The 16,460-nt window shown below is 30.9% G+C and overlaps 1 protein-coding gene across 1 annotated transcript; it reads right to left on the reverse strand.

The window, feature by feature from the left end:
* Positions 1-975: 975 nt before the first annotated feature.
* Positions 976-8,035, reverse strand: LOC111704467 (uncharacterized). The gene is made up of 11 exons (XM_023476708.1): positions 7,963-8,035; positions 7,035-7,089; positions 6,209-6,471; positions 5,710-5,765; positions 5,328-5,400; positions 4,370-4,481; positions 3,665-3,716; positions 2,956-3,055; positions 2,198-2,255; positions 1,695-1,800; positions 976-1,076 (listed from the first exon to the last, which is right to left on the reverse strand). The coding sequence occupies exons 2-10, from the start codon at positions 7,086-7,088 to the stop codon at positions 1,699-1,701; spliced, it is 870 nt and encodes a 289-aa protein (XP_023332476.1). The 5' UTR covers position 7,089; positions 7,963-8,035; the 3' UTR covers positions 976-1,076; positions 1,695-1,698.
* Positions 8,036-16,460: the final 8,425 nt, after the last annotated feature.

Genomic DNA, 16,460 nt, shown 5'->3' on the forward strand with positions numbered 1-16,460 from the left:
TGAGGGAGGGAAATGCAAGCAGATGTAATATTAAAACGTATAAAATGCCTTTTTTGCTGAAAAATAGGTGAATTTTTTTATAAACATAGGTATGTATGGTAGTCAGCAGATATTTTTCCTAAAAAAGTATCAGAAATTTTTGGAAAAATCTTTATAAATAATAAAATATTTAGCAAGAAATTCAACTGTAAAACTCTTTAAACTACATCTTTATATTCTCTAAGGCTTGCTTAAGCTTTTTGTCTAGGAAGTGAGGGTAGTTTTTAATTTAAATAAAATTCTTGAATAAATGTTGATAAAAAGACTTCAAGAAGTCAGTGGTAGTGAGAGAAGTTTGGAATTGATGAAAAAAATAATTGAATAAATTTTGATAAAAAAGTTTCAACAAGACTTTCAACAAGACTTCATTTAAACTGGGGATCGGCATATTACATGATATATAGGTCTTATTCTTTGTGGGTAGGCTCCTCACTATAGTTTCAGTAGAAGTAAATATTTCCGTTTACTTATAGAGCTGATTGAAGGATTCATAACTCTGATTGGATAATGAGATAGATAGAAAGATAGATGTTACCGCCATACTATTTCTATTGGTTCAGAATAGACAACAAACACGTGACTGAACCCTGATTGGATCAGGCGCTAATGGACTCGGCATACAGGAGTGTCCTGTTAAAGCTTTCCTACATCTTGACATATTCTCTATATAATAAAGCTCTTTGCTAATAAATATATTTGTATGTACATATGTTAGCTATAGCTGGCCAAACAGCTGGACCAACTTGACTGACATTTTTAGAGGGAACCCATAGGTACCCCGGGGGTAACACAGCCTATAGAAAATTATATTTTTTTCAGAAATCGCAAATTTTTTATTTTCAAATATTTTTTTCTGCTAAATTCCACGGGCAACGCCGGGCACTATAGTAAATAACGAAATGTCTGATTCCGAAAACATCAAAAGAAAAGATAAAATTAAATAACATAAATTATATTTCAATTAAAAAATTTTAATTATAAATAATTATAGTTTTAAGCTTCATAATACTGGGTCCAAGTTCTCAAATCTTCAATACCTAAAATATTGATAAAAATTGATAAATTAATAAAAAAGGAATTACGTACATATTGTGTAAATTTTTGTATGAATTGGATAAACAAATTAATTTATTGGATTGATAAATGCATGAATTAGATGAAAAATGCATGAATTAAAAGAAAAAATGCATGAATTAAAAGAATAAATGCATGAATTAAAAGAATAAATGCATGAATTAAAAGAATAAATGCATGAATTAAAAGAAAAAATGCATGAATTAAAAGAATAAATGCATAAATTAAAAGAATAAATGCATGAATTTGAAGAATAAATGCATGAACAATATAAATAAAAACATGAATTTATTGAATAAATTCATAAATTAAAAGAATAATTCATAGATCAGATGAATAAATGCACGGATTTTATGAATCATTGATTTAATTGTTAAATGAAGTGGTACCCATAAAAATTTCATGTTATTATGTTTAATGAAATGGGAGTGTTTTTTAGTGTAAGCTTACAGTGTACAATTGCTTCATGTTTAAATGACTAAATCAAATTATAACTTGAGCCTAACTGTCGTCTTCCTATTCCTCAATTATATGGATCCCACTGTACTAGTCCTGACTGTTTGATAAGTATGCCTGCCTACCTCTCTACTGCCTGGGCTCACAAACGGTCGGCTTCTTATGATGGCAGGCCACGTCATGCCATTTGATTCCATCAGCGTAGAAATTATTCAAGATACCCAGACAAACCTATACAAAGGAATTGAGTCTTTGACACAAACTTAGATGTTCTATTTCTTTGCAACCCAATGTCGTAGATCTGAGATATTTCAAACTTTGTATTCTGATGGATCAAGTAGTTTAAGTTTGAAGTATTAAAGGTTTATATTATTGTAGGTTGTTGTGATATAAGGATTATAAAATTTGATTTTGTGGAAAAGACTTATAATAATAAAAAATTCTTGAATAATAAATATCGCTTAATCAATCTTTAAAGGAGAGGTCGTCAAAAGGAGAAAAAACGATAAATAATTAATTTCTTTTCAAAAAGAGAATTTTATTCTAAGTGAAATAAAAAATATCTCATTCATTCCTGATAAGACTTGAAATTAAGTCAAAATTCCATTAAATTAATTAGTTTTCTAACCTCAGGTGTGGAAGGCACCTCACCAGCAGCTCTGTTATCAGGCTGGGGTAGACCGGCTCTTCAATTAAAAAAAAATAGTTTTTTTCTCAAAATTTCAAAAAAAAATTAAAGTTTTTTTATTTAGAATTAAAAAAACATGATAATATTTATAAATGTTTGGTGAGAATCAAAAAAGTTTCGTCTTAACAAGTTGAAAATATTTTTTTATGTCCATAAGTATTTTTAATCAAGAAATTAGTCTTATTTCAATATTATAATAATATTATTATTATGTTATTATATAATGGGGTACACAGGCTCAACAATTTAAATAGAAAAACATAATTTTTGTCTCAAAATTCAAAATTATCTTTTTTATTGAAAATTTGAAAAACTTGATAGTATTAAAATTATTTGATTTGAAAAACATTTGGTTGGAAACCTTTCCTCTAAAATCAAATAAAAAAAATATTATTTTTCTCTTTTTTTTAAATTCCATGAGAATTTTGATTAAGTAATTTTAAATAACGATAATATTAATTTATTTTATGTTAACTATAACATTCAGATGGAAATATAATTCAATAATAATAATATTAATTTTCTTTTAAAACTATTATACAGTCCATGAAAATTTTTGATCGAAATTTTGTATGTTAATGAAAATATTGATTTAATATTATCATTTGGTGAACAGGTAGACCGGCATTTAAATCAAATTACAAAATATTAACAATAATAATAACAAAAATAATAATAATAATAATAGTAATATTTACCCTCCAGTATTGGACCAATGAGCACTCTGTGAGAAGGGTATGGGGGTTCCTGAAGGATTATTCCAGAAAACTGTTTTCTGGGCGTGATCTACTATTCCACCTGCAATCGATCAATCAATAAATCAATGATTTAATCAATCAATCAATCAATTATTAAAAAAACATTCAAACAATCATTTTATCAATCAATCAACCAACCAGTCAATTAATCGATGAATCAATAAATCAATCAATCATATAAGCAATTATCCAATCAATTAACAAATGATTTAATAATCAATCAATCAGAGGATCTAAGATTTATTTTTGTATTTTATTAAATCGTTGAAGCGGAACAACAAAGTTTTAAAGAATAAATTTAAATTACAAGAAATCAATCAAGAAATCAATCAAGAAATAAACGTAAAATGTAATTTCCTAAAAAATGAAAATAAATAAAAATAGAAATTAGATAAAACAAATATTTGTTTCATGTTCGATCTGAATTGATTTGTCTTGATTTGGTTTGATCTGGATTGATCTGTATTGATCTGGTTTGATTTGGATTTATCTGTATTGCTCTGGTTTGATCTGGATTGATCTGTATTGATCTGTATTGATCTGGTTTGATCTGTATTGATCTGGTTTGATCTGGTTTGATCTGGTTTGATCTGTATTGATCTGTATTGATCTGGTTTGATCTGGATTGATCTGGTTCGATCATGATTACCTGTCCAGAAGAATCGTTGGGCATCTTGAGCGATCAATCTATTGAATTCATCCTAAACATCATTGATAATTATTTTAAAACTTTTTTAATAGATTTAAAATCCAATAACAAACCAGATTTAGCATACCAGATTGAACATACCAGATTTAACATACCAGATTTGACATACCAGATTGAACACACCAGATTTAACATACCAGATTTAACATACCAGATTTGACATACCAGATTGAACACACCAGATTTAACATACCAGATTTAACATACCAGATTTAACACACCAGATTTAACATACAAGATATTGGATACCAGATACCGTGGATACCAGAGGGAAGATACTATATATCAGATATTAGTTACTAGAATCCATGGATACCATAGATATCACATACCCGTTTTAAGATACCAAATACCAGTTCCCAGATACCAGACACGAATTCCAAAATGCCAGACTCCAGAGCCCAGATACCAAAGATACTAGATACCATGCAGGATACATGAGCTAAACTATAAGAACAAGGAACCAAGAACCAAGAACATGGAACCAGGAACAAATTAAACTAAGATCCTGGTTCCAGAAACCACGAACGAAACAAAAACTAAAAATCAGAAACCAGGATCCAAGTACCTGGAACCAGGATCCAAGAACCTGAATCCAGGATACAAGAACAAGGAACCAGGAAAACTAAGAAAGTGTTCTCCTACCTGCTTCTCAGGAGAATCCAGAGACACTGCTTCCATCCCCATAGAGTTACAGTATTCCTTAGCATCAGATTGTTGGAAGGAGGAACAGCCAAACTTCCAGGTTACAACATATCTATAATATTCATTATAACAACATATCTATAATATTCCTTATAGCAACATATCTATAATATTCCTTATAACAACATATCTATAATATTCCTTATAACAACAAATCTATAATATTCCTTATAACAACATATCTATAATATTCCTAATAACAACATATCTATAATATTCCTTATAACAACATATCTAGATAATATTCCTTATAACTACATATTTATAATATTCCTTATAACAACATATCTATAATATTCATTATAACAACATATCTAGATAATATTCCTTACAACAACATATCTAGATAATATTCCTTATAACAATATATCTATAATATTCCTTTTAACAACATATCTATAATATTCCTTATAGCAACTTAATTATAATATTTCTTTAAATAACACATCTATAATATTCCTTATAACAACTTAATTATAATATTTCTTTAAACAACACATCTATTATATTCCTTATAACAACTTAATTTTAATATTTATTTAAACAACACATCTATTATATTCCTTATAACAACTTAATTTTAATATTTCTTTAAACAACACATCTATTATATTCCTTATAACAACTTAATTATAATATTTCTTTAAACAACACATCTATAATATTCCTTATAACAACTTAATTATAATATTTCTTTAAACAACACATCTATAATATTCCAGGCAAAATTGAAAAAAATATTTTATAAAATAAGTTTGGAAAAGGAAGAATATTGTTAGAATTGATTAATGATTTTGAATAGTCCAATAAACATGAAGTACAGCAATTATTTAGATTCTCATTTCAATCTAACAAGTCTCAAATACTGATAAGAATGATTAAATGTTCTAATAGTTACCCTCTCTGAACTCCATCCCTAGGATCCCTCCAGAAATGATTAGGAGCCTGGGCTGCACACAAGCTAGTTCCACCTAGTAGAGCAAAACATGATGAATAAAAAATTAAAAACTACTCGGAAAGGATAAAACTTCAGAGACGATTGTACGGAAGCTTTACCGTCTGTTACCTTATATTAATGGTTCCTTGCAAGTTGAAACAGTAAATTTTTTTTTGCCAAATCATTAAACACACCATTTAACAGCTATACCCAAGGCAGTAGAATTAATTCAACCTGGAATCATTATATTTAAAAAGTTTTAGGTAGTCTTTTCAGTCTCATCCTTTTTGGGTATCAAATATCAATCAAATAGTTTTCTTAACATTTTTAATTGATTTCAAACCTGTAACTCGTTGCTGCTGAGGTTGGGAGCTTTGACTCACAGATGCGGTCTGGGGTCTAAAATAATTTGTATTATATATTTCAGTCAACAAAAGCTCTTAAAATTGACATGCCCGACAAAACGCGATATTCTTGTTTTCCTCTCTAAAATGGATTATTTCTTAATTTTGATTTTCTAGTAAGATCAGGATTTTAGTAGTTTTAACTCGAAAGGAGAATGACAACATTTATGTGTTTAAAAGATAGAAAAAACAGCAATATCTCCCTCATTGTTACTCAGATAAATGTTAAAAAGGCACTGTTGTGACTAGAGCATGAAACTATTAAAATCACGGATTACTTTATTTTTAATTAGACCCTATAATGTTACACAACTTTTAAAGTTTTGTAAATCCTTCAAATCTTGATTATCCTTTTTTTATTGGTAAAATGCAAGATCACTTGAAATTACTGGAATAGTTCCTTAAGTTTTGTTTTTTGTATACTTTGTAATATTTTACCTGAAAGCTGGAGCCTGGGGTTGAGGTTGTGCTTGAAACTGCTGTTGTGGCTGGAACTGCTGTGCCTGGGGTTGGAATTGCTGCTGTTGGAATTGTTGTTGCGGTTGAGGTTGGAACTCCTGCTGTTGAGGCTGGAACTGTTGTTGGAACTGAGGTGGAGGTCTTCTAGCAGGTTGAGGTTGAGGTGGAGGCCTGCTGTTGCTGTTGCTTGCACCGAAGAGGTTGCCAAATGCTCCCTGGATTCCGGAGAAGAATCCCCCCTGCTGTAATATTCATTTATTTTACCATGTACTTTGTACTTTTTACCATGTACTTTGTACTTTTTACAATATACTTTGTACTTTTTACCATATACTTTGTACTTTTTACAATGTACTTTGTAGTTTTATCTTGTACTTTGTACTTTTTACCATGTAATGTGTACTTTTCACCATGTACTGTCTACATTTTCGTAGATTTTAAACTTTTACCATTTTTTCAATTAACCTTTTTTGCCATGTACTCAAAAGTTAATTGGTCTATGTGTAATTTTATTTATGAATTTTGATTAATTGTTTTTCAATTGATATCCGAATATAATCAATATTCATTAATAATTAAAGTCAATCAATCAATCAATCAATCAATCAATCAATCAATCAATCAATTAATCAATCAATGAATCTATCAATGATTCAATCAATTAATCAATTAATCAATCAATCAATCAATCGATCGATCAATCAAAAAATCAATTAATCGATCAATTAATAAATCAATCAATCTATATTTTTATCTATGTCTCAATCTATCTATCTATCTATTTATTAATTAATCAACTAATCACCTGTGGGTTGCAGATTGCCAATGATACGCACGAAGCCAAGATTAAAATCCTCATTCTAAAGTATTTATTAGATTCAACAAAAGTCGATGATGATCATGGATCCCCCGTCGATCAAATTGATCCCCCTCCGATCAAAGGGTGAAACTAAATCAACATTGAACATTACTGAATAATTTGATGATTTTGGTGAAAGAATTTTCTTGGATTTAAAACGAAAAGACAGTCAAGGGTGCTAGCTCGGGAAAAGAAGGAAACCCCAAGCAAAATTTACTTTGTACTGTTTACAGAGATGGCTGTACTTTCTGTACATTTACTTTGTACTGTTTACAGAGATGGCTGTACTTTCTGTACATTTACTTTAAGGAAATGTTTTATTTTTTTTTCTGATAACATCTAAGACTGTATTTTATGCGTTAAATTGTTAATATGACAATTTAATAAATCGTAAAATCTAACTTTATCATTTCCGTAATTCCGGTCTGGACCAGATTTTATTATCCCATGAATTCTACCGGATATTGAACCGGATGTTGAACCGGATATTGAACCGGATGTTACTATCAATACAAAATGGGTTTTAATCAAATCTAAGTTTTGAATAAATTGCCTAATGAAACTGTAAAGAAAAATAACTGCAAATGATTTTGTCTTTTTTCAAATAGTTTAGTTTTCATCGCTTAAAAAGACATTTCTCAAAAATCTAAATAATTAAAAAAATTCTAAATAATTTTTTTGGCTTCACTGACTCTTTCAAATGTGTAACCTATGTAATTTCTAAAATCATACTTTTCTAAACATTGATTCCTTTCGTAATTTGAAACAATATAAAATATTTCGCAAAATGTTTTTAAAGTAAACTTTTTGAAGTTAAAATTTGAAAAATTGAATTGTCCCATTTAAACATTTTTGAATATTTTAAATACCCTACCTTGTATATGGTTTGAGTTAGACTGGCGCCAGAAGATAGCCAATATTTAGCGCCGGCGCTTAGATTTATATTCCTTAAAATCTAGCCAACCAGAACTATCTGGAAAGAACTGATGCTTATTATTGCTTTGAAAAATGATTTAGAATTATGTAGAAAATATTAAGCCTAGAACTGTCGTTCTATCTATCTATCTAATTATCTATGAAACCTAGTGTTCTGTCCTTGGGCCAGCGGTAGATAGGAGATAGAAGGACCATTCTTGGGTTTGAGGGAGAAATCCGGGATTAAAAGAGATAGATAGATAGATATATAGATAGATTGAAAGATAGATGGATAGATAGATAAATATATCGATATATTGATAGGTTTATAGATAAATGGATTGATAGATAGATATATCGATATATTGATAGGTTTATAGATAAATGGATTGATAGATAGATATATAGATTTATATATAGATACATATACAGGTATAAGATGAAAAGTTTGTAGGTTGGACACAACCATCCAATGGACAAAAATATTGATAATCAGACAGCATATGATTGAAGAAAGATGGCTCTCCGTTGGGATGTAAATTGGAGACTAAAAAATTATTGATTTAAGTCCGAAGCAGCAGTAGGAACGATGATTATTTAGATTTTCAACTGTATAATACAGCCAGTGCATGTTTTGAGTACCGGGAAAATTCTACCCTACTGGATTTTCCTCAGTTTTGAGATGCGTTGATTTTATTTCTGCAGGGTTCTGCAGAGCTCAGCAGCAGTTCGTGATTTGAATATATTTCTGGAAAACAAACGATGCTGCAGAGCAATGCAGTTCCTAGTTGTAATATATTCCTGGAATATACGGGATCCTGCAGAGGCAGAGCGGTTCCTGAAAAGAATAGATTCCTGGAAAAGACAGAATGCTGCAGAGCAGAGCAGTTCCTGGATAGATTAGATTCCTGGCAAAGACGGGATGCTGCAGATCAGAGCAGTTCCTGGATAGAATAGATTCCTGGAAAAGACAGAATGCTGCATATCAGAGCAGTTCCTGGATAGAATAGATTCCTGGAAAAGACAGGATGTTGCAGAGCAGAGCAGTTCCTGAATAGAATGGATTTATGAAAAAGACAGGATGCTGCAGAGCAGAGCAGTTCCTGGATAGAATAGATTCTGGGAAAAGACGGGATGCTGCAGAGCAGAGCAGTTCCTGGATAGAATAGATTCCTGGAAAAGACGGGATGCTGCAGAGCAGAGCAGTTCCTGGATAGAATAGATTCCTGGAAAAGACAGGATACTGCAGAGCAGAGCAGTTCCTGGAAAGAATAGATTCCTGGAAAAGACAGAATACTGCAGAGCAGAGCAGTTCCTGGATAGAATAGATTCCTGGAAAAGACAGAATACTGCATTTATGTCACGAGATGCAAATACTTCATGGTTTTATGTCTTATATAAAATCTGTCAACTTTGATTTTCGAATCAATATAATTTTTATTTATTTCATGCATTTTGTAAATAAAATAGTCCCGGGTTACCTAGTTAGAATGCAGATCAGACGGATGAGTTTGATCTTATTATTTGTAATTGTGTCCATGATAAAGAAAATTAGTTCTTACCACAAACTATGATATTCTATCCAATTTCTGCAACCCGATGTTGCAGACCTTTAATATTTCAATTATGTAGATTCTGTAGTATTAAATTATCTTACTTTGAAATATCAAAGATAAATAGAGACATCCAACCAGATAGATAGATCAAGCTTTGACTTCCGATCTTATATCAGTATATGTATCTATATATAAATAATATATCTACCTATGTTTCTATCTATATAACGTGCCTACTAGATAGATACATAGATATAAAAATATAGATAAATAGATAGATAATAGGTAGAGTGGAAGTTAGATACAGGAAGTATATATAATATAGCTAGGTTTTCAATATTAAACTAGGTAGAAATTTAGAAAGGTAGAAAGGTAGAAAGGTAGAAAGGTAGAAAGGTAGAAAGGTAGAAAGGTAGAAAGGTAGAAAGGTAGCAAGGTTGAAAGATAGAAAGGTAGAAAGGTAGGAAGGTAGAGAGTAGAAAGGTAGAAAGGTAGAAAGTTAGAAAGGTAGAAAGGTAGAAAGGTAGAAAGGTAGAAAGGTAGAAAGGTAGAAAGGTAGAAAGGTAAAAAGGTAAAAATGTAGAAGTAAAGAGGTATAAACGTAAGTAGGGAGATATAGAGGTAAAAACGGAGGTATAGCGGTATTGAGGTATAAACGGAAGTATATAGGTATAAACGGAAGTATAGAGGTATAAACGGAAGTATAGAGGTATAAACGGAAGTATAAACGGAAGTATAGAGGTATAAACGGAAGTATAGAGGTATTACTGGGAGCGCAATATATGTTTTTTTAAAATTTAAAACCAACTTTTTTGCTGAGAGAAGTTTTAAATTCAAGTTAATGTAAATATCTAAAATCAAAGAATTGAAAGGATGTTACGCATGAAATAGCAGTAATGCAAATAACTGTTATATTCTCATTGATTATATATATTAGGATTGAATGCAGATTAAAAAGCAAATAGTTTTTAAAAGATCAAAATAAATATTTTTATTTGAGTAAGCTATCCAGCTCCTTAGAAATAAATATGTTTGAAAAAAATGAAAAATTCTTTGTTTATATTTTTGTTTTTATATCTTTTTATATTTTTATATTGATATTTTTGCCGAATTTGTAGTGTACTTGTCTTTAATATGTAGTGTACTTGTCTTTAAAAAGTTCTTTTCTTTTTTAAAATTGACCGAACACAATGGATGATGCACAAACAAGAAGAAAATCCAGATTTGGAAAAAGAGATTTTAAAATGCCTCCAGTTGCCATCATCTATTTATTTATAGAATTCGGTTAAAATTAATATAAAAAAAATAAATATGTGAAAAACAGCACAACTCTAACAGTATGTACAACTCTAACAGCATGTACAACTCTAACAGTATGTACAACTCTAACAGCATGTACAACTCTAACAGCATACACAACTCTAACAGCATGCACAACTCTAGCAGCATGCACAACTCTAACAGCATGCACAACTCTAGCAGTATGCACAACTCTAACTGCAGCATGTACAACTCTAACAGCATGTAAAACTCTAACAGCATGCACAACTCTAACAGCATGCACAACTCTAGCAGTATGCACAACTCTAACTGCATGCTCAACTCTAACAGCATACACAACTCTAACAGCATGCACAACTCTAACAGCATGCACAACTCTAGCAGCATGCACAACTCTAATAGTATGCACAACTCTAACAGCATGCACAACTCTAACAGTATGCACAACTCTAACAGTATGCACAACTCTAACAGTATGCACAACTCTAATAGTATGCACAACTCTAACGGTATGCACAACTCTAACAGCATACACAACTCTAATAGTATGCTCATCTCTAGCAGTATGCACAACTCTAGCAGCATGCACAACTCTAGCAGTATGAACAACTCTAGCAGTATGTACAACTCTAACAGCATGCACAATTCTAGCAGTATGCACAACTCTAACAGTATGCACAACTCTAGCAGCATGCACAACTCTAGCAGTATGCACAACTCTAGCAGCATGCACAACTCTAACAGTTTGCACAATTTAGCAGCATGCACAACTTTAACAGCATGCTCATCTCTAGCAGCATGTACAACTCTAGCAGCATGTACAACTCTAACAGCATGTAAAACTCTAACAGCATGCACAACTCTAACAGCATGCACAACTCTAACAGCATGCACAACTCTAATAGTAGGCACAACTCTATCAGCATGGATGATAAAGTACAGAGCACATTTGTAAATGTATTAATTACATGAATGGTTGAACACAGATCCTTGTCATTTTAAAGTTATTTTATTTAATATTTAGTTTACGCGCCAAAACATTTTATTGTATAGTCATAAGTCATAATCAGTTGAAAATAAATATTCTAACTTTTAGGACAGCTGCATGGGATTACACAGATTAAGGGACTGAAGTGGACAAAAAGAACTAATCGTAAAATTATAAATTGCTGTTGACCATAAGGGATTATCAGATAACGGGGATTATCAGTAACTGATGGGCATGAGATCCATTTTTAAACATTTCAACTTTTTAGAGTTTCCAGAGGCATTTCAAGAGTTTAAGAGTTCAACATTGCATGCTTGATTATTTTCATTATGTTATGCAACATTTTCACTCTTACCAATTTATGTTCACCAAAAAGATTACAAAGATCGTTTCGAACAAGGTTATAATGCAAGTAAAGTTATTTCAGAGGTGTACGCATCTTTTGTACTGCAGTGTACTGTCTCAAGGCGGTAATGTAAACACAAGAGGGATGTCACAGCCTGACATGGGATTCATCTTTCACTCAAAAAATCAATGAAATATTTTGGTCAAAGGAAACTATAATGTGAATTATCAAAATTATCAAAATCAAATGCTTTTATCCTCCATGGATAGTAAACAAACACTGATGCATCCATTCTTGTTTGCAAATTCCGCCCAGAGTATACGCAACTGCAATTAACTTTCCTTGCATTATAACCTTGGCTTTGAAATATCGTTTAGGTTGATTTCTTTGATCAGAGAACAAAAACTTTGCATGATGTAATATAAGAAATCTTATCGACAATACTATTTTTCAATGGCATAAATTCACATTCTTGTGGAGCATTTATAATGTCAAAAATCCCGAAAGGCTTGAAGGTAACAAACTCCAAAAAATGCAGAAAAGTAAAAGGTGTCTGTGAAGCTGTTCGCCCATTAAACTTCGTTTTCTTTTTGTGCGAGAAAGGGCTGTTTTCAATGTTAGTAAATGAGAGGGGGGGGGTTGTTTATGAAATATTTTGCTCTGAAATGCCGCTTTAATCTTCAAAATGTACTAGAAATGTACATGTTCCTTTTCAAAAAGTTTAAAAATACATAATTCTATGTCATTTATTTTAAAAAATCCTAAATTATAAAAAATACGAAGTTATTCCATTTTCTGAATAAAACGGCAAAATTTATATTTGAAAAAAAGACCGAGCACATATCAGGACTACCTTTTAAGGTCATTTTAGAGCATATAGGATTTTTAAAAACTGTTAAAATATTCTGAACAAACTGGTGTTATTTAAATTCAGGCCCTTAAAATACGTCTTTCAAGACCAAATACCAAGTCCAGCCTTCAGATTGTCAGAATTTAAAAATCAGGAATAAGTATTGTAATAAATATTGTGTTACACAATATTCTGTAAAACCTGAACTATACGTGTGCATTGTTAACTATTTACGTTGGTAAACTTCTATGTAAAACACATTATTTATTTGAATTTCACTTTAAATGAATACGTAGAATGATTAGCTTAATCATGTGATATATATAATTGCGCCTATTTCAACTGTAGTTTAAATACGTAACATGATTGTCTTGATCGTGTGATAAACCTCAAATACATTAACTTATATAGAGACTCTCATTTGATTACTGCCGAACATAAATGTAGCAGACCTTAGAATATTTCAAACTGTGAATTCTATTACATAAAATAATTTAAATTTTAAATATCATAGGTAACTATCAGGCCTGATGCAAAGATATATAGATTAGAAAATTTGAGTTTATGACAAAGATTCAATTCCTTTATGTCGAAGCATAGGCGCCGTAGGCAGTCGGAGCTTTGATTTATGTTCGACATAGACAAAAATGTTTGTTGGGTATGTATAGTATCCTTAACATTTTCATAATATTTATTTTTCTTTTAATAATTAAATTTCTTGCTGGAAAAACCAAAATTTTGTAGATTTTGTTTGATCCCAACAAATATTTTTGCCTATGTCGAACATAAATCGAAGCTCCGACTGACTTCTACACTTATGCTTCGACATAAACATTTGGAGCTCCGACAAATTTTTCCCACTGAGAAGTTTTCGGCTAGATAATTCTGGACTTCATGAAGCTTGTCGGAGACCTACGACGCAGTTTGATAGCCGAGATTAAAAAACCTATATCGCAGTCTGACAGCGAAGCTTGGGAACAATACTAAATTTAAGAAATTTGCCAAAAATGGTTGACATCGAAGCTTTTTCGAAGTTCGACGTCAGATCTATAAAGCAAGGAAATGACATCACATTCAATTCCATGCTTTCACAGTATACACAAATTCAGGGGTAACCTATAATCTCGCATTTTATATGTGTAAGTAACAGAATAGATGTATTTAAAACTATCCCAAATCCACTGCCTTGATTTTTGGAATCCTATACTTCTTACAGAATAAACTTAACATTTTTTGTTCAACGTTTTTACCAACCCAAAACATATACGTATGTATGTAAAACATGATAAATGATATTCATAGAAATGTTATTTACTCAAAACATTAAATGAATATAAAATAGAAATATTTATATTTTTACTATTTCTTTTTATATTGCAAAGTTATAACCCTACTAACCCGAAAACCTAAAAATACCAGAGTCTCTATATAGGTCTACGTATTAATAGGTATTTTTACGTATAAATACGTATGCTCAACGAGGGAGTGAGTCCAGAGTTCCTCAAATAGTAATCACCGCCACCCAAATATGTTTTGCGGCAAGCGCGCTCCTCAATTGGTAATCTCCACCACCTCAAATAATAATCAGCCCAAAAAAGCATAAAATTAAATCGTTTATTTCTTAGAAATAAGACCATATTGACCTCTTTTAATGGCCCTATGGTGTACAATATTGTTAAAGCTTTCTTTATTGCTCCTTAGTTTTGAAAATAAATCTAAAAATATGCCAAACTAAGTGCTAGAAATATATTACGTTTTTTAGTTTCAAGTTTCGCTTTAAGAATGTTTGCGCCATTTTCCTCTGAATGATGATTTAAACTCCTTATATAGAGAGGAAACTTTAACCCATTATTAGTGGACTAAATACTTCATTTTCAGTAGGGGGTGGGATGAGACTAATTTTTCAAAATCTTATGCTCTTTTTATGCATATAATTAGTTTTGTTGTAGATGTTGAACTCCAGTAGGCGAATACAAAAATCTAAACACTGTAAAGGTTTTTTGAAAATATCTTTTAAATGGAGATGGATATTACTTTGCGTGGGATGAGATAATTTTTAGTAAACAGGCAGCCCGACCTTTTAGTATCTTGACGCCAATCATGAAATGCAGTCATTAAAGTGGCGAATTGGATCTAAGATTCGGTTAAAATGAACTGTGCCTTGATTCTCAGTTTTTGTTGACCAAACAAATCTGAAAATAATTTGAAAATTTAGTTTAAGTCAATACAGATGCCATAAAACCCCGAAAGATGTCGAAAATTGTGTTAAAAGTGCATTAAATTCAAATCACAGAAAACAAAATTTTACTGTGATTACTAATTGAGGTGGTGGAGATTACCAATTGAGGAGCGCGCTTGCCGCAAAACAGATTTGGGTGGCGGTGATTACTATTTGAGGAACTCTGGACTCCCTCCCTCGCTCAACTTTTGGTTAAGGTAAACAACTTACGCATATTTACGTATTTTTACGTATTAATCATACCAAGCAATTTTTTTTATGCTTTGGTTTTCCAGAAACGTATTTATACGATGCAAACCTTAAAATACGTATATTTTCGGAAATTTAGTTTTTAGGTTTTTAATATACGTATTATTACGTATTTTTCTTTGCTTGATTTTTTTAGAGTTATAAAGTTTGAGGCAAACTTAAAAATTTCGTAAATTTCATACCAAGTCATTTTTTAAAGTGTCAATATATTCACGAAACCTAAACTGCACAAAAATGCATTTTTGAGTAAATTGATGTTTTCATTAGAATCAATGTCAGTAAATTCTCGATTTTTTTTTTATAAATGAAGGAGGGGAGTGAAAAAATGTTATTCTTCTGGTTTAATCCTAGAATTCCTAGAGTCGTCTTCTAATTGTTTTGCTTTTTGGGACAGCCAGTATAATGTGTTCTGCACCCTTGTTACTTTTTGGGACAGCCAGTATAATGTGTTCTGCACCCTTGTTACTTTTTGGGACAGCCAGTATAATGTGTTCTGCATTGATTTACGAAAATCATCCAAATTTTGAGAAAAATATTTATTGTAAAAATTGAAACACTTAAATTACTAATTGTTTGTTTTTGTTTTACTATGACATACAAATAGAAAATGTTCACAATTAAAATAGAAGATGGGCGCTTAAAAATCAATTTAAAACAAGATATTAATTGCAGTATACGAATATATATATATACAAACGACGATTTTTACATTTTGATGTTTTGTAAAAAAAATGATTTTAATTCACCTATAGCAAATACACACGTTTAAAGTTATTTAACAACTTTATGAAACAAAGAAATTGGAATGGATATGTCCAGGGATCATACTGCATTAGTGTGATGTACTGCAAATAATTTGTGAGCATTTACATGAATTGTACACTTTGAAATCTCTTTCAGGCTGAAAGGGATTCACAAAATTCATATCGAGGGATTGTTTCAATTCCA

This window comes from Eurytemora carolleeae, unplaced genomic scaffold, assembly GCF_000591075.1.
Source record: "Eurytemora carolleeae unplaced genomic scaffold, Eaff_2.0 scaffold389, whole genome shotgun sequence".
NCBI classification, from domain to species: domain Eukaryota; kingdom Metazoa; phylum Arthropoda; class Copepoda; order Calanoida; family Temoridae; genus Eurytemora; species Eurytemora carolleeae.